The 19,284-nt window shown below is 41.8% G+C and overlaps 1 protein-coding gene across 4 annotated transcripts in view; it reads right to left on the bottom strand.

The window, feature by feature from the left end:
- l1cama (L1 cell adhesion molecule, paralog a) overlaps nucleotides 1-19,284 on the bottom strand; it is a 38,918-nt gene that overhangs the window by 2,721 nt on the left and 16,913 nt on the right. Inside the window, exons 2-28 of one of the 4 annotated variants that reach the window (XM_061736178.1) lie at nucleotides 16,153-16,496; nucleotides 15,110-15,124; nucleotides 13,429-13,531; nucleotides 12,745-12,947; nucleotides 11,714-11,836; nucleotides 11,100-11,270; nucleotides 9,578-9,692; nucleotides 9,056-9,240; nucleotides 8,062-8,193; nucleotides 7,828-7,974; nucleotides 7,635-7,746; nucleotides 7,214-7,371; nucleotides 6,969-7,128; nucleotides 6,596-6,720; nucleotides 4,876-4,977; nucleotides 3,783-3,980; nucleotides 3,625-3,695; nucleotides 3,298-3,523; nucleotides 3,085-3,200; nucleotides 2,531-2,747; nucleotides 2,182-2,304; nucleotides 1,738-1,914; nucleotides 1,520-1,633; nucleotides 1,270-1,419; nucleotides 749-883; nucleotides 370-442; nucleotides 209-220 (exon numbers count right to left, since the gene is read on the bottom strand). In XM_061736178.1, the coding sequence (XP_061592162.1) occupies nucleotides 209-220; nucleotides 370-442; nucleotides 749-883; nucleotides 1,270-1,419; nucleotides 1,520-1,633; nucleotides 1,738-1,914; nucleotides 2,182-2,304; nucleotides 2,531-2,747; nucleotides 3,085-3,200; nucleotides 3,298-3,523; nucleotides 3,625-3,695; nucleotides 3,783-3,980; nucleotides 4,876-4,977; nucleotides 6,596-6,720; nucleotides 6,969-7,128; nucleotides 7,214-7,371; nucleotides 7,635-7,746; nucleotides 7,828-7,974; nucleotides 8,062-8,193; nucleotides 9,056-9,240; nucleotides 9,578-9,692; nucleotides 11,100-11,270; nucleotides 11,714-11,836; nucleotides 12,745-12,947; nucleotides 13,429-13,531; nucleotides 15,110-15,124; nucleotides 16,153-16,282 (3,593 nt within the window). In that variant the 5' untranslated portion in view covers nucleotides 16,283-16,496. The remainder of the gene's footprint in view (nucleotides 1-208; nucleotides 221-369; nucleotides 443-748; nucleotides 884-1,269; nucleotides 1,420-1,519; nucleotides 1,634-1,737; nucleotides 1,915-2,181; nucleotides 2,305-2,530; nucleotides 2,748-3,084; nucleotides 3,201-3,297; nucleotides 3,524-3,624; nucleotides 3,696-3,782; nucleotides 3,981-4,875; nucleotides 4,978-6,595; nucleotides 6,721-6,968; nucleotides 7,129-7,213; nucleotides 7,372-7,634; nucleotides 7,747-7,827; nucleotides 7,975-8,061; nucleotides 8,194-9,055; nucleotides 9,241-9,577; nucleotides 9,693-11,099; nucleotides 11,271-11,713; nucleotides 11,837-12,744; nucleotides 12,948-13,428; nucleotides 13,532-15,109; nucleotides 15,125-16,152; nucleotides 16,497-19,284) is intronic. The other 3 variants (XM_061736180.1, XM_061736179.1, XM_061736181.1) reach the window with 3 other exon arrangements.

Genomic DNA, 19,284 nt, shown 5'->3' on the forward strand with positions numbered 1-19,284 from the left:
AGAAGCAAGACTAGTACAATTGCTCTTAGCTGTAAGTGAGATTATCTTTTTGCCAAAAAAAAATATAACTAAATAAATAGGACATCCATATTGTGCTGTGATAGGGTTTGAGTATGTTTTACAGCTTTGTGCATGTTAATGGAGTGTCAGCTGACAAGCAAGTCAAGCAAGTGTAACTCATAAGTGGGTTAAACACATCACAGCATACCTTTCTAGAGATCTGCAAAGCAGAGGCAGGCATCAGAGAAAAAAAGGACAAGGAAAGGGACATAAAGGGTTAGGAAAACTTAACAGTGCTGGGGGAATCAGGGCTGTGTTCACAACGAAAACATTCCACGCAAACGTAGAGTCAAACTTATTCTCATATACCTATACTCCCCAAAAGTTTCATCCTTCATTGGTCGTGCCTCTGAGTCCATAGGACCTTCCTCTTTATCTTTCACTAAGAATGAGACAGATATTGGATTTTACTATCAGTAAGAAGGTTTGTCCATAGAGCAAATACATCTAGACATCTATTAATCTGGATATAGCTTTTCTTTTTTGTTTTCATATCATACAAGACCACCACTGTTTTATAGTTCATGGGTTTTAATTGGTTAGCACTGCCCAGGATAAGCGTGTGAAGTTTCTAAAGAAGTACATTCTATCATTAAAAGAATCCACAAGCCATCAGTAATTTAGTGATTACGTTATTACTTTCTATTGTCTAGTGTATAAAAATATCTTCATTTAGGGGGCAACTTGCCTGAGTATTTTCCCCCTTTATTCCTCTTGATGAAGCAGAGAATGAGCAGTATCAACAACAAAAGCACGATGGCACTCACAACTCCGATGAACCAACCCTCTGTTGCAAAGCTTTGTGATTTGCTTGCTTTCACTTCTTCAGAAAGAAAATGAGACAGAGGCACAAAAGTTGTTCAATATTTTTTTTTGTGAAAGGAAAACAGCATAGAGCAAAAGATGATGAAAAGCATTTTGAAGGTTAAAAGCATAGCTAACCTAATGCAAGAGAGAGAGTATTAAGCACTCTTATAATGCAACATTACATCAGCAATCCGAAGTATACAGCAAGATACACAGCACAAACACAAGTAGTGAATCATGTCACATGCTTAGTTTAACTTTCTTCTCACAAGTCTTTGAAAGTACTCCATAAGCAGAAAGACAGAACAGTACAGTGGTCTCCATAGGATCCAGCTTTATATCTAGATGTGGGAAGCCCGAAGGAGATGAAAGAAAAGAAGATGAATAAAGGCACAATGTTACCTGATCCCTCTGTCTTAATGTAAGTCTCCAAGAAAGAGGTATTTCCATAGATGAAGTTTAGATTATAATCAGAGCCAGGAGCCAGGCCCTGGAGCTGGTAGAATGACTGAGCAGAGTTCACTTTTTCAGACTTCTTCCATTTACTGCCATCTACACAAGCAAAACATGAAACTTACTTTCATTTTTTTTTATCCAATTTATATACTGCGGTGGAGTGTATCTTATTCACATATTAGTGTGCATCTCATACCATTCTTATTGAGGTAGTTGATGTGGAAATCAACATGCCTGTGTCTCTTCTTGACCACCCAGGTGATATTAACAAAGTCTTCCCCCGCGAACAGGCTGATGTTGGCAGGGGGTGCTGCAATGGATTCAGACCAAAAAAAAGGTAATTTGTGATACATGAGTGTAATACAGACTCCTTTTAAGTGTAATATTGGTGATGAAAAAGAACATGAATAATACCCGCATCAAGTGTGGTGGCCCCCATCATCATAATTGACTCTCCTTCTCCAGCAAAAGTGCGCCCCCTCAGGTAGAAGCGATAGTGGCTGTGACGATCCAGGCCCTTCAAAGTGAGGTGGGTGATTGTGGCATCATCAATTTTCTCTACTTGCATGGGGCTGTCATCACTCTCTGTAACTGATGGCAGCAGAGCCCAAAAGCATCCAACCATTAGTATATTGTCAATACAAAATAAAGCACAACACACGCCTGTTTCTTTAATGCAAATAATTACAATTACAATGGGCTGCTCTAGGAATTTTTTTTTCTAGTGCTATTAATTTAGATGAAGCTGTATTGTGTGGTTTCATTTACACAAATCATGTTCAATAGAGTATAAAAGCATTTTTGAAATCACAACATTTTATCTTTGATAATCGAGAGGGAAAAGCAATTGGTGCTCACTCTGTTGGTACTGCAATAAATATCCAACAAGTATTCCATTGGGATGAGCAGGAGGTGTCCAGTGCAGGGTCATATCCGTCTCTGATGGGCTGTCTAGGATCAGGGTTGTGGGAGGACCAGGTACTGGCAGCAACACAAAGACGCTTGATTAAAATGCATGTGGAACTATAAAAATGGAACTATATTTTTTGGATCAAAGCCAAGTCCGCTGAGTAAACTCCACCTCAACACCACTTTAATCATCCTTCTTCTCTCTGTCTCATTTCATCAATATCTTGTTCTCTCCCTTTCTGTAAATTAACCTTTTAATTCACTTAATGTATTGCCACATACCCTTCCTTATTCTCACCTCCCTCATCTGTCTCGAAGGGCAGCTCCTCAGAGGGGGGTCCCTCTCCCTTTTTGTTGAATACAGTGATGGCTAGAACATAATGGGAGTACGGTCTGAGGTTGCTGATGACCTTCTTCTCATTGCTGGGCCCAGCCTCCTCCACCACCGTGCTCTCAGGCTCCCTGGACCTCCGGCCTCTGTGGTGGCCCCTGGAGCCTTTTCTGGTCAGGTGTAACTGGTCAAAGGATTCATAAACGAGGAAGTTGTGACTGAGATTCACAGTTCCAAATGAAAATATAGATATTTAATACATTTCTAATATATGATCACATTCATATCATGGTTTTATTGGATAACGTAAAACGTTCATATGGAAGCATCAAAACTATTCTCCTAAACGATCACCAGGATATAGATTCCATCAATCATCAAAGCCCTAATGAAAAAGGAGTGCAAGTATTTTTTATACTCTTCACAACAATAAAACTACAGGGCCTGAGCTAAACTGTGATCTGAATGCCTACAAGACAAATCCAAAGATATTAATGAACTGAGAAGCTGCAGGGGCGCACCTTGTATCCCAGCAGGTGTCCTCTGACTGAGTCTTTGTTTATAGCTGCCCAGGTCACTTTGACTGTAGTGCTGTTGATTAGCAAAATACCCACATCCATCGGCGCCTCAAGTGGAACTGAGAGACAATGTACGTTTAAAGTTGGGAGTATACAAAAAAAAGAGATATTGACACTAAACTGAAAGTGGAAAAAATGTCTTCTTATATATTTTACCATCTTCCCCTGAATAACCAATTATAGGGTCTGGCTCAGGTCCATCATTTACAGCATTGACAGCCTGAACTTTAATTTCGTAGGCGGAGAAGTTTCCAACGTCTTCGACAACAAATGGTGGTGCCGTTGTGTTGCCCTTGTGCCATTTAGGCCCACTGCCTACAGCTCGCCTCCACATCACATTGTAATGGAAGTCAGGTCCGTTGTGAAAAACTTTGTCCATTTCCTGGGATGAAAGGATATGCAAGAAATAAAAAAGCAATACACTTTTCATAAACAATATTAGTTGTTTCTTGAAATAATAGTACATTGAGATTGTAAGTGTACCTTCCAGGTGATGACCAGAGTGCCTGGGTCCATAGACTCACTCCAGATACTGTCTGGGTTGTAGTCTGGAGCTGTGTTTGGTAAACAGTAGAGAGTTGTTTGGTGGGGGGGGTTGCTGTCACAGTAAAAAGGTCTCCCTACATATCATGGAGTTTTACCTTCAGCCGGTGTGTTGTGCATTTCAGAGGGTTTGCTGGGGTCACTCTTGCCTACCTCATTGATGGCAATGACCCGGAAACGGTAGGACATGTAAGGCCACAAGGGGAGGACAGCATGGTGATGGTGTCCTTGTACTGACTTCAGTTCTTCCCAGTCCCTTTCCTTCAAAGCTTGGTCTTCATACTCTACCACAAACACTAAAGACGGCAAATGAACCATAAACAAACATCAGAAACAAGCCAAGTTGAAAAAAGTCAAAGTCAGTATATCTATCCAATGTCACTGGAAAGGCAAACCCCTGTTCTCCCAGGGTGCTCCTGATTAATGATGACTCTCAGCTAAATTTACATTACAAAGAAAAAGTTGTGTACCTGGCAGGATTAACAGCCACTAAAAAAATGCTTGCTCTTCGATGGAAACCACCACGCGATCTACCAACATGTCACTGGTTTAATCTGTTTATGGACATTCTACATATGGAACTTTCAGCGGCAAGAATTCATGGTGCGGGACCCAGGACATTAAAAATATGGACACATGCCATTGAAAAACTGAAAGAACTGAATATTAACTGAACATGTATCTTTTTGTTTTTTTTGTTTTCTTGTCTTGCTTGTTTTGACCTGTTGTGTTATTGTTGTCTTGTTGGACCGCTACAGGGTGGGTGGGGGCTTATGGGTTATTTAAAGGTTTTTGCTATACAATTGCATCCATAATTTTTTGATTTAATTGTATGCATCAACAAAATAATAAAAAACAGTTGATCACAAAAATAAGAAACAAGCCAAGTTGAGACATGCTGAACTGCCATAGTTAAAGTATGAGAATCACCTACCGAAAATTTCATTCAAGCAAATTTTAGATCAAATGTGGGGCAATGAGACTATTCTTAAGGTTAAGGGTAATGTAGAGGTACAAGTTAGCATAGCACAAGTAGGTGCAGGGCTAAAGTCTCAATGATATGTATGTACCATAATGTAATGGTACATGGATATATGAAAGAATTTCCAGTTTCAAAAAAAGAAGAGAAAACAAAACAGAAGAACAGAAGACGTGTGCATGCTTGTGAGTGTGTTTATGTTTGTACTAAACCTTCCACGGGGCAGTTGTTGTCGTTTCCAGGTGTCCAGCTGAGAGTAACTGCACGATGCTTAGGATCCGAGATCTGGAGGAGACCAGGAGGGTCTGGACGATCTGTGCACAACAATGATATTATCATTACAGCAACTGTCTGAGGACAGTATGTTTACATAATTATCACTTTCAAACAAACACTCACTGGTCACTTTCTTAGGTACACCTGTCCAACTGCTTGTTAACGCAAATTTCTAATCAGCCAATAACATGGCAGCAACTCAGTGCATTTAGGCATGTAGAGATGGTCAAGATGATCTGCTGCAGTTCTAACCGAGCATCACAATGGGGAAGAAAGGTGCTTTAAGTGACTTTGAACGTGGCATGGTTGTTGGTGCCAGACAGGCTGGTCTGAGTATTTCAGAAACTGCTGATCTACTTGGATTTTCACGCACAACCGTCTCTAGGGTTTACAGAGAATGGTCTTAAAAAGAGAAAATATCCAGTGAGCGGCAGTTCTGTGTGTGCAAATGCTTTGTTGATGCCATAGGTCAGAGGAGAATGGCCAGACTGGTTCGAGCTGATAGAAAGGCAACAGTAACTCAAATAACCACTCGTTACAATCGAAGTATGCATAAGAGCACAACACGTCGAACCTTGAGAGTGGATGGGCTACAGCAGCAGAAGACCACGCTGGGTGCCATTGCTGTCCGATTAGAACAGGAAATTGAGGCTACAATTCAACAGGCTCACCACAATTGGACAACAGACAAGTGGAAAAATGTTGCCTGGTCTGATGAGTCTCGATTTCTGCTGCGACATTCGGGTTGTAGGGTCAGAAATTGGCAACATGAAAGCATGGATCCATCCTGCCTGTTCAGGCTGGTGGTCTTGGTGTAATGGTGTGTAGTATATTTTCCTGGCATACTTTGGGCCGATTATCACTGAAATGCTCAACTGAGCATCGTGTCAACACCTGAGTATTGTTGCTGACCATGTCCATCCCTTTATGACCACAGTGTACCATCTTCTGATGCTACTTCCAGAAGGATAACGCGCCATGTCATAAAGCGCAAATCATCTCAGACTGGTTTCTTGAACATGACAATGAGTTCACTACTCAAATGGCCTCCACAGTCACCAGATCTCAGTCCAATAGAACAGCTTTGGGATGTGGTGGAACGGCAGATTCATATCATGGATATGCAGCCAACAAATCTGCAGCAACTCTGTGATGTTTTCATGTCAATATGGACCAAACTCTCTGATGAAATGAAATGTTTCTAGAACCTTGTTGAATCTATGCCACGAAGGATTAAGGCCGTTCTAAAGGCAAAGTGGGGTCCAATCTGGTAATAGCTAGGTGCACCTAATAAAGTGGACGGTGAGTGTGTGTATATATATATATATATATATATACAGTATACTGTATATATATATATATATATATATATATATATATATATATATATATATATATATATATATATATATATATATATATATATATATATATATATGTATGTGTATATATATATATATATATATATATATATATATATATATATATATATATATATATATATATATATATATATATATATAGAGAGAGAGAGAGAGAGAGAGAGAGAGAGAGAGAGAGAGAGAGAGAGAGAGAGAGCGAAAGAGAGAGATATCTTTAAAGTTATTTTCCATACAGCTTTGGACTCATAAGATACTTGCTGGTTCGTGATCTTACCCCATAAAATGAGATTTCCGCTGGCTTCTGCTATGTCCAGTGAAGTGATAACCTGACAGGTGTACACGCCCTCATCGGCTGCTTCAAAATTAGCTATTATGAGGTCCGATCCTTCAAATGTGTATCTGAGAAAACAAAGTTATCTTTGTTATCCTCATCTTCCTCTTCCTTTTTTAATTATGACTGCAGTTTGTTTTTTCATCTTTCCATCTTCATCTACCGCCACATCATCACCACAAAAATGGAAGATCCATGTAGAAATGGACTCAAGGTGATTTGTAATACCCATTCCTAATTGTATAGTGAAACTTTAAAAGTCAACAGTTAAGAAGAAGAAGAAGTTTGTGATATTATCAGGTCTCCATCGTCTTACTTTTCATCACTTTGGGATTCAAAAATCTTCTGATCGTTCTTCCTCCACTGAATGAGAGGGGAGTTGAGATTGTTGTCAACGACAGCCACACAGGTGAAGACTGCCGTTCTTCCTGGCAGCACCCTCTGATCCTTTGGTGGTGTCAGGATCAGTGTCCTGTCTGGAGAGAAACATGAGGGCCGAAAACGCTGAGAAAAGCTACATGAGAATAGCTGATAATGGGTGTGTTGGAGTGTCTCACTCACTGAACACCTCCAGGTCAGCACTAATTGAGAGGTTGTTGTTGAGCACAGAACAGGTGTAGAGGCCCTTGTCATCATGGGTGACGTTAAGGATCTCAAGCCCCCCATTGGCCAGTGGGTTGACTCTCGGATCAGCCAGAAGGGAGAATCCCTCCCTCTCCCTAGAAAAAAAAATAGCACCAACACATCAAAACCTTGGCTTTAAGAGTATAAGAAAGCTTTTTAGTTACTGCGGCTGAACTTGAAAGTTTAAATGGTGCTTTGTCTACTTTACAAAAAAAACAAAGTCAATTACAGCCAAGATATAACAACATCTGGCTGTTAATACATCTTCACAATAACATCAATGTTTGCAAAACAGAATATACATTTTTTCAGAAAAATCCTGGAATATTCAGCACAAAGCCAAATTCATCTTTCTTACCATATGACTTTAGGTTTAGGAGAGCCAAAGGTGTCACACTCTAGCACAGCCTTCTGGCCTTCTGTATGTGTGTACGCTTTCCCGTCTTCTGTAAGGATCTGGGGCGGCAGCTCTGAAATAAGACACAGAGCGATAGAAACCACATATGCATGCGCACAGATGAGTTTGTGAGTTATAGAAAACAGACACTCACCAATGACATAGATGTTGGTGTTGGTGAGGATGGTCCCGTGTTTGTTGGAGGCCTGGCACTGGAAGATGGCAGTGTCTCCAAAGTTGACATCCTGTAGGATCAGTGATCCACTTGGGGTCACACTGCGTCTGGGGTCCTCATCAGTTGCTGTTGAAAGAGTTTGATGCGCTCAGCACATTTAAAAATCCCAGGTGTGTGTGTTGAACTATACTTAAAATGGGTTTGTGCTCGAACCTGAGAGGGGGATCCCATTGATGGTCCAGCTCATGGTAGGAGAGGGGGTGCCACCCGCCTGACAGTCCAGTCTCACAGTCTCACCTGGGGCATATAAAGCACTGGCAGGCTCCTTGGTCCAAAAAGGAGCCGCTACAAAGGACAGAATATGATACACACATATAGCAAAAACTGATTTTTTTTTTCAGCCCTGAAATAAATAGACTGGCTGCACTCAAGAATGAACTAGTTAAAGTGGAAAAAAGAGATGCTGCTTCCCCTCCCTGGAGACAAACTCATGTAGAGTGGACAGAGGTCAAGTGTCTTAAAAACTCTTTTGTGGTTAGATTAGACTTGGCTCCCTGTTATAAAACCATTTAAACATTCACAAAAGCATGCAGATGCATGACTCTAAATCTATGGCAGCATAATGAGCGCTGACAGACAACCTGCCCGTCACAGGGCATGCTTCACCTCTCACCCGACTGACGGCTGATATAGACTGTGTCCAGGATAAATTTGGGCATTAGAAATAAATGTATTCTGATTTTAATACATTCTCAAAAGTCTCACAAATAATTACATATTTATGTGTTTTTTTTACACTTTAAAGTGCACTCCATCCATTTTGGAGCTCAGATCTTTTTACAGGCCACAGGGATTGAGTGCTGCTTAACTTTGAAAGACATGTTTCAAGGCGTGACAGTCTGATGAAAGGCTGTATGGCGTTCCCTTATGTGAAGTGTGTGGCCCACAGTTTCTAACGTTTAATCTTAGCATAAAAACCTATGAAACTGAACTTTTCTTCCCCCAGTATGTTTTGAGCATATGTAGATGTTTAAAATGAAGCATCTATTAGAACAACATAGACTATAATCCCTGGAGTTCACATGAATGCGTTGCAGCATCAAGCCAGTTCTGGTAACATGGGTACAAAATGCTGGAAACTGTCTGTGTATTTGAGAGAGTGAGAGTGAGAGTGAGAGAGGGAGAGAGAGAGAAAAGTGAGACCCACCTTCGACAGTCAGCATGTAAGTGTGTGTGGTCTTTCCTTGGGTGTTCTCAGCCATACACTGGTACTCGCCCCCGTCATTTTCAGAGATATTCATGAAGCGCAGGCGGCGGTCAAACATATCTTTTGCGGTCCGAGATTCTGACAGCTCACCGTCCTTCCTCAACCAACTCACTTTGGGAGTCGGACTGCAGAGGAGAAGAGTGAAAGCCGTTATAGCCAGCTATAGCCAAAAATATGAAAGATATATATATATATATATATATATATATATATATATATAGAAAGAGAGAGAGAGAGAGAAAGAGAGCAAGAGATGCATGATAAAACAGATCACAAATACGTTGAAAAAGAAGCAGGAAGAGATAGAGCTTGTAGGGGAGAGCAAATGGAGTTAAGTGTAGGGAGGTAGGAGGGATGAGAGACAGGAAAGATTGATTTAAAGGAGCAGATACTTTTCAGATTGATGAAAGCAGAGGTGTGCATGCATTGCATTCACACACATATGCATAGACAGACACTCACAGGCCTTGCACGATGCACTCAAGCTCTATAGTCTGGCCCCTGAGGGCATGGTACGTGCTGTGGCTTCCAGTAGGCCTCATCATGTGTGGTCTCCGGTTCCGCAGTACTGAATTGGCTGGACAGGAAAGACAAAGAGAGAGACTCATACATATGTATGGGTACATTTTAGACTGCTGAGCTGCTGATGCAGCAGTGATGACATCACAACACACATACACACTCAGATGCATGGCGTGGAACAATGTGGGAACAACTTTACCTCTCTAATAAAATATACAGACTTCAACACAGAGGTCTGGTGTTAACATGTACTCATGTCTCTGACCTCTAGCATGACCACAGATGCGGGCAGCCACCTCTCACTGTGATATGCATGTAATTACAGCTGGGCGAAGAAGAGGACAAACCCTTTGCTGGCAGGGCGACATCTAACCAGTCACTGATTTGGTCAGCACAACATGCCACCACATGGTGGTGAGTTGACTTGGGTTCAGCTGTAAGACTTCAGTCGATTTCAGCACATACCATACAGCACATACCAACTCTATGCACACTCTTTTTACACTGCATTAGAAAGGGAGAGGAAATTGGCACATCCACATGGACATTGTATTTCCATCAATGCCATTTAGAGATGGAGCCAATAAATGTCCTTCAGATTCCTTTTGCACTGGAATGAATCAAAATGTTACTCTTTTCTACTCAGGAAAAAGCCAGATATACGGTAAGAGTTTTTTTTAAAACATTGTCAAAATGGGAGGTAAAAGGAAATGTTCAAGTATTTCTATAATCTCAAACCTACCAACAAGGTTAATTTAAATAACAACATCTATTTCAAGTAGACAAATTTACGAGTACTTTACTACAATCTTTCATCTTTTCCTCTTCCCAGAATGAATGTTTTAACTTTTCCAGTGTTCAGATTTGAACACGTCCAATACTTTTCTGAGCGAGCGAAGATGAAAAAGAAGAGAATTCGGGCAATCATGAACTGGAAATCCAGTTCAGTTTTTAGGAAAAGTACATTCATCTATGTTTGTTTCTAATTTCATTTCATTTCATTTGTTTATTTGGAAGGGACAGATACAGAAAACATAGACAGACATAAATGGCTATCTGATGCCTGAATCATAGTGTTTATAGCGATGGGCTAATTTGCAACACTCGTCCCTAACAGGGCTCACATCACAATTAAAAGAAAGGAGTTAGAAAATTACACATACTTGACATGCCCTTACAAACATTAAAAACATACACAATACAAACATTAAAACATACAAAATTACACACATAAAAAGAGCTAGCTTTACTTATCTAGGCCTATCTGCACACACATCTGTACTGCTATAATTATTTCAGCATATAGCCTAACTATCCTACCTATATGCTACAAATCAATACCAATCAAATAAGATGGTGTGAGAAATATAAGTTTGACTTGATCCTGGATGTTTTTATACCTTCACCCTCAACTGCTTTAAAATCTTAAATATAGATTCTGTTGATCGAGAACAAAACTCACAGGGGTTGACAACCAGAGTGATGGGGTTTTTCGCCAGAATTGTGCGCGTTGCCAGGTACTGGACGTTGCAGGTGTAGTCTTTCCTGCTGTCTGAAGGTGTCAAATGAGCGAAGTATAGGCTGCCATCCTTCCCCACTATCACCCGCTCACTAAGCTGGATATGGTGTAGCCCTGAAGAAGAGGCCATGACAAAGAGTTAAAAAGTTATAAACAGAGCAGATGACATGAGGAGAAATGCAGAGGAAAGAGCAAGATGATACAGGAACTGGACAAAGAGGTGTACAGAAACAATATTTCTGTGTTGGTCCCCTGTCATCCAGCACACTATCATGTCCCAAACCTGAAGCAGAACGAGCAGCTGTTTTCTAATAATAAAGAATAAAGTGACACTGGGCCTGTAAGCATAATAATGTATACCTCTAATGCTGCAAAACAAGTAATAGAATGTTGAGTAAAATGTGAAAAAAAACAGTTTATTTGTTCCACTTTATCCCGTAATCTTTGTTATGTGATTGAATTGATCAACACATTGTTGGACATACACTCAAGAGCCCGATTTAATATGGAGACAGGAAGCATTTAAAGAGGCAGGGATGGAAAGGCAATGTACTCACTGTAGTCCATCCAGTGAATGATGGGCTCCATGGAGCTCTGTGGGGGGTTGCACTTCAGAACAGTGCTGCTTCCCTCCTCTCCCTTTGTAATAACGTCTTTTTCTTTCTGCTGTGTAGGGTGAACTACAGGGAGGTAAGCAAGGAACAAATACACAGCGGTAAGTCTGAGTTAAAACAGGCGATAAACAAACAGAAACACATAGAAACATTTCCTGAGGCAATCATCATCTCATGTCATCTTAAACACACAATGCAGTGCGTGACGAATGCTATTTATACACTTCTACTTGAGGAACTTTAGTGAAGATGCCAGTGTGTTTGTTTTGTTTTTGTTTGTTTTCTCCTGCAGAAATAAAGCAATGTTATTTGTGAAGCAAGTGTGCATGCTCTCCCTCCTTAGTTCCACCTCCCTGTCGTTAATAACCCCACAGGATCCACTGGAGAGTGCTTCACATGACATCAACTCGAGAGCGTTTCTGGGGAAACCGTTGTCAGGGAAACAATGAGGGAAGGAGGTCGCCCAGGAGAGAGTCAGTCACACAGGTGGATGGATATTCGGAGGTGCTGTTTACTTTTTATTCTTAGTGCATGTGTTCATGCCAATTATCATGTTATTGTATGCAATAATGTTTTAGGTGACAGAATTCTGCTTCTGAGTGTGAAACCTCTTTCTCTTAATAGACTAAACTCCTTCCACTCCTTTACTCACGGTTTTGTAATTTAACTATACAAATACAGATCACAGCTCACTCCTAGTCTGGATCCCAAAGGCAACTATCATAAAAACTGACACGGACGGGAAATACTGTAATTAGTTTGATGACTGAGGATGTTTGATTTGCATCAAACCATTTCAAAGCACGTTGTTCTTATCTGAAGGCCAAATTCCAGTGATTTGAAATGGGGAAAAAATGACATTTATTATTATCTGTCTGAACCATTCTCTAAATATTAATTAATAACAACACACATACCATTCTGTTATTGAGGACCTGGTCACTGATTGCTTATGAGTCATTGTGTGCTCTTACCCTCGATACCTAGCGTGGCCTCATTAGACACAGCAGTCCCCAGCTCATTGGATGCGTAGCAGACGTATTTGCCTTGGTACAGCTTTAGGCTGTCCAGGGAATTACTGAGTGAGTAGAATGCATATGAGCCCAAGTGCTCTGAAACTTTCAGCTCTGGGTCACTGCCTGGGTCAAACTCCTCTCCATCCTTCGTCCATCGGAAACTTTAAGAAAAAGAAGAACCAGCGTATTAATGCTGAAGTAAAACTGGTCATTCAAACATCAAAGACACACAGTCGTTTCCATGCCTTTGATGCCAGTTTTTTGGCACGCACAAGATGTCACTGAATTTGAAGCCACAAATGGATTTGCTGGAAAATCTACACAACATGCCCCAGCGGGACTCAAAATCTTGTACTGTGTAATTATGATATTCATCTTTTCCTCAGTAATCATAGCACTTTTTCCACTTCAGAGCAGCTAGGACACTTTGAGAGAACACCGCTTGAGGGCTTAATGACATTTATCCCCTGCTGAAACAAGAATTTTGACTGGGAAAAGCTGTGCTTTCATGTAATACTAATATGTAGATGTCAGCTGAACAAGGAGAGGAAAGGTCACTGTTCTCAACAGTCCAAACAGACAAGCCATGACTATCCTGCTCTGTGACTAAAGTGTTTGTGTGGACTGGATCAGCTGACTAACATGGGCAGAGGATTTCCAGAGGCTTCGCAGCTCATGACGAAGTCCTCGACGCTGAAGACGGTGACAGGCTCAGGCTGTGTTGTGATCACAGGAGGCTTCTTGACTGCAAGGACCAACATCACAGTTAGTGCACTCATAACCAAATCATAGAGCTGACATGTGCATTATATGCACACAACAATGGTTTGTAAAGGTGAAGTGACATGCACACACTAAATAGTCTTGCAGGCTTTAAAATGCTGAATTCACATGACCTGCTTTCACAGTGCATGCTGATATAAGTCCAACCATGACACACACACATTAATGACTCCCCTGGGCCACACGAGATCTCTGCAACTACTTTTAAAGACCCATCAAATACCACAAAACAACCAGAGATGCCAGTCATTTTCTCAGTTTAACAGCTTCCCATAAGTATATTCAGTCAATATCACTTAAAAAAAGACTCCCCAGATGAACGTATGAAATGTAGGCCGAGGAGAAGAGTAAGAGAGCGTGGAAAGAAAATGGGTTGAGATGAGAGGAAATTGATACAGCATAATGTAAGAGGATTCATGGGAAGAAGAAAAAAGACATATGGCACACTGCTCCCTGTGAGACCAAGAGACAGAGAGAGGGAGGGGAGAGTGTGTGAGGAAAAAAGAAGAGATTGTAAAGAAGAAATAATGATGACCACCAGAAGAGGTGTCTTTTTCTTTGTCTCCTATGCCATAAACCAATTCTCCTAAAAAAAGCCTCTGGCTGGAATATGTATTGAACCAGCAAGTTTGAATCTTTTTAAATATGTATTATAAGTATACCAACAGAAATGGAAACGTTTATTTCCTCCACATAGCTTTGATAACAATGCCCATAGACTATTTGAATTATAATGGAGGTCACAGCTTGATATTTGCAGTTATAACCTTTAATATGACTTGAAAGGAAAGAGACAGAGCACCAGTCATGGATGAATCCACATTATGTAGGTAAATGGGTAAGCAAGGAAAGGAGGGCAGGGAGGGCTGCAGAAGATGAGGAAAAGGCGCTGAAGATGGGAAACTAAGCAGACAGGAGAGTATGATGAAAGTGCTACGAAGAGAGAGCGCATGCGGAGCACAGAAAAAGAGAGGATCTGGAGACAGAGATGAAGAAAAAACAAACATGGGGTGAATACACAGAGATTCTGAAAGAGACAGATACGGAGAGTGAGGGAGTTTAATGAAAGAATTCCCACTGATAGAAGAAATAAGCCCATTTCCTCAACTGATCAAATTGAAGTTTAGGCTGCAGGCACTGCTCCATTATTGGCAGAGAAGGAGGAGTGGAGCTGCTGCTTAGTGCTTTAACTCCTCTTTATTTCCCCGTGTCTTTGATCTGACAGCCCCACTGCCTCCTTACAGGCAGCAGCTCCTCAAACGTCCTCCTCCCTGCTCCTACAGGGGTATCACCTAGCGGGAGCCAATGAGGGTAAACACAACTCTGCAAACGGATGCACGTTCACAACAGAACACTAACACACACGAGCACCACATTGCAAATGCACACTAATGCCTTAGGTTTACGATCATGCAGAAGGGTTTTCACTCTTGTATAGTGGACTATATAAGCGCTCTGCTACAACAAACATGTTTACAATGAGCTTTGACAGAACCTGCATCAATACAAAACACACGTCAATAAAGTCAAAGGCACTTACGATCACTTATATGGTCTGGAAGTCCACAGTATTAGCAGAAGTAAAAGAAATAAGGGATTAAACATTTAGACAGATAGATAGATAGATAGATGCGTGTATTCTGCAATGATGCATAGCTTTTGGCTTCCTTGACATAGATTGAACCCATCTCCTTTATTGATTCTGATCACTGCCTCAGTCACTCTAATCGACATGTCAGGGGCTCTTTAATTGAAAGGCAGGGAACATGTTGACCTTTCCCATCTTTCACCTGCTGCTCCTCATCATCAGTCTCCCTTCATCCTCCTCGGCCTTCTCACCTCTGGGTCACTTTTGCCCTTTGGGAGTCAGATGGGGAAATTTTCTGCATTTCAATGCCGTTTGAGGCGTGTGAGGGTTCAGATTGCTTGTTTGTAGTCTCACACGTTTGGAATACTGCACGTGTAGGTGGTGATGGAGTGACTCATATCATGTATCTTTGAGAAAGTGTGAGCAACAAAAGCAGCAGAGGAAACAATATTCTCATTTTCTTCCCCCGAAGTCTGCTCTGTGGGCAGGCAGCAGCCGAGAAGATGAAGATCAATCTCCCTCCAGGGCCACAAGCTCAGCTGTATTTCTAATGCCAACCATATTGCATTGAGGAGTTGGAAGATTTGAGAGGGGATGAAGAAAAACCCTCTGCAAGTTGTTGATAGTATTATTGCCCAATCAAATTCTGGTTTCCACCAATGAAAAGCGGATCAATAGAGGGACTAATACATACTATTTGAAGGGCTCATTTACAAAGTAATTAGTTACACCACAGGGGCAGGGAAGTGCTAACCAAAGAAACCTTTGACTGTAGTAGTTTGAGCATTACAGACCTCTCTTTCACCCAATATTGAGTTTGGCAAGGGGAAAACACGTGTTTCTAACTCTCATTTGCATTAATTAATCATGATTAAAAGCCATTATCATGGTGCTTTGATGAATCAACAGTGAAATTAGCACAACAAATAGATCTTTGAACCTCAGTGAAGCATTCAGCTTTTGTTATGAATATTGTGATATTAATCAGTACTCACAGTTGACAGGTATTTGTATAACTGCATGGCTGGGCTGGGCTACAAGGGGGAGGAGGGTGAGGAGAAGGGGGAGGAGGTGGGAGGAGCGCTGCCCCCTACTGCAAACCTGCTGTCGCTGCAAGTGAGGCATTGCTCACTGTCCCATCAAAGTCCCACCTGCTCACACACGTACAAAAAAGTGCACACAGAGACGACCTCACACACAAACGCACACACACTCAAGCCGAGCAGGTGTCTTGCTGTGTTTCTAGTGTTAGAGGTCTTGGTTTTGTTTCTTTGGTACTCTTTGTCCTTTCTCCTTTAGTGTCCTCTTTAAGCCAGGTCCACACCCTCCTGCAGGTCTTCTGTGTGGAAAAAAGGGGGGAAAAAGAGGATGGTGGGAGGAGAGCAGAGAGGGAGGGGCAGGGAGGGGCCATGTGTCAGAATGGGCGAAGAATTACTGTGCACCATGTGTTCAAACCAACAGACAGAAGGAGACATGGAGTTAACCCACCAATCAGGAGTTAACAATACAAACAGCAATACAAACTCCTAGGAAGCCTATCTCAAAATCTGTCCTTGCACACACAGACAAAAAGAAAAATATATATAAAAATCCATTTAGATGTAATTACATGACCAGTGGCCCATATGGAGAGGCTAGCCAGCAGGACAGATGGACAGAATACCAGAACAAGAGGCTGAGCAGATCCTCCCAGCACCCAGATGGGTCATGGACAGACAAATGCAGACTGATGATGTTTTACATCTGATAATACACAAGACAGACAAACAAGTAGTTGGCAGTTAGATTGAATGATCATTGCATGTTCTGAGCAGTTCACACATGCTTTGTTGATTGTACTGCTATGAAAATGCGATAAAGATGCTATCACTCGTGGTGAGTGAGGCAAGCCACCCCCTCCGGGAGTCTATCCATTCTCCATCTGTAGCATTGGAGGCTGTCCTCCCCCGCGGCACCACGTGGCGCAGCCACGCTGACTGTTTACACAACTCCATATCACACACAAAGAGCTGTTACGGGCATACCATAATTAAGACGTACACGCGACATAAAAGATAGTGGTGAAAATAGAGAAAGGGGCTTTCTTGGCAGCTCTTCAGGCTGAGCAAAGTAGTTTTGGCTTAACTCGCTGCCGTTTGTTGGCACTGCCACAACAGAGCGGGAGGTGACCTTGATGCGGGGGAGGTGAAAGTGGGGAGGAGATGAAGATGATGAGTGAGCTTGGTGGGTGGGAAGAAGACGGAGCAGAGTGATTATCATTCATTTTTTTTTAATGGCTGGCACGATAATTAGTCTTGATATTTTACACGTCACTCACTCGCTTTAAAAGAGTAATAGAAATGGGGGATTTGTAGACACCAAAGGAGGCACATGAGATTAAATTAAAGAACAAACACGAGTTAAGTCCTTAACCAGACATTTTAAACTAACAGCTTTAGGATTAAATGAGCTACTACACACATTCGCCTGCATTTTGTTCGGCTAATGGCAGGCAAACACAGGAGTGAAGGAGAGGTAGAGGGAGGGGTAATTGGGTGGAGGACCTCGGGAAAGATAAAAAAAAGTAGAAAGAGTGACTGAGGATAAGCATGCAGGACAGGTAGAGGTGAAAGAGAGAAAGGGGGATGATGGTAAAGACGATAGAGAAAAGAGAAGGGAGGGAGAAAGGATGACACAAGGTGACAGCTGTAACACTAATCCTATCTATTCATTTGCACACATACGCAAACACCAGCCCAAGATCGTTCAATCATTGTGCATCATTTACTTTCTTCTTTACCCTCTTGTTTCTTACCAGTCTCTCCATCAGACTAAAGCCTCTTTGGCTGTTGTTCTGGAGAGACAGGAAGCCAATTAGTCTCAAACCAGCCTCTCCAAATTGCCATTAAAGGCAGATGAATGAAGTAAAGCTAGTTGGGGTATTAGCACTGGTGTTAATGGGCTCTAAAGCAGAATCTTGCTTATCAGTTCCTGCTCCAAAAAAGGTGATAAGAAAGTGCTGAGTGGAGGGAGGTAAGGTGCTGTTTAATGATGACTTTGTTGTTTTGCCAATCACAGTTCACCAAAAGAGTGCTCTATGCATGTGCATGCACACACACACTTGTGGGGATGCACACACACAAAGAAGCCTGTAATGCATGAACAGACAGACAGAAAGACAAGAAAGAGGTCAGACAGGCACACCTCGAGTCAGCCGACCCAGGAGATCACACGGATAAAAGGGCATGGTCCAGTGGGTTCCATTCAGCAGGAAGACATTGCTGGAGAATATTCCAGTAATATTAAGAAGGAGCACTAAAGGGGAACACTATAATGGGTTGGGAGGGGTGCAGAAATGTTTGTGATGTGAAAGAGAGGCTAAGAGGTTGCCATGTAACAAGGCCAGCCCAGCCACCCAAACATGCTGATAGCACAGACTGATGTGTCCTGAGACATGCTAATACACACGCACACACATGGGCAGCTTCCAAGCTGTGTGCGCGGCGTGAAGCCAAGAAGCTACTCCATTATCACAGGGGTGAGAAGCTGACACTGAAGCAGATGCCTGATTTCACTTCTTCTGGGTGACTGCTGTGCAGCTGCCAGTGATCCAATCTCAGCGCTGTTACCTGCTTCATTGGACAGGGTCAAATGTCACACGTGGGATGGCTCCTTGCAGCCGGGCCTAGGTGACCCAACAGTGTTTTTGAGTGGTTTTAAAATCTATTATTACCACTGGGATGTCAAACGGTGCCATTAGGAGTCTTTAAATTGCTGGGGGATCGGAGTGCGCACAACGCCTGTATTGACAATTGAGGGTGTGGTCACGTCTTTTTTACACAAGGAAAAAATCTGGCTGCAGAAAATTAGCCGTCAATATATCAAATGAGGCAAATCGTCCAAGTCCATTTTGCAAATCTGTCAATTATTCATGAATTTCTGCTTTGAGGTATTATGCAGAGTTAAAATAAAAAAAGCAAATAAACCAGACATTTTGCATCATGCTGTTAGTGTTGCAGTCATTATCGTAGTTTAACTGCTACATTCCCCTATTGCCAGCCCTTAGAAAATTGCACCCTTTCCCCCTTCGCAAAATGTTGCAATTTGCATAAAGTTGACATGTTGGCCATTTTCAGGAATTTTGAGCA

This window comes from Cololabis saira, chromosome 12, assembly GCF_033807715.1.
Source record: "Cololabis saira isolate AMF1-May2022 chromosome 12, fColSai1.1, whole genome shotgun sequence".
NCBI classification, from domain to species: domain Eukaryota; kingdom Metazoa; phylum Chordata; class Actinopteri; order Beloniformes; family Belonidae; genus Cololabis; species Cololabis saira.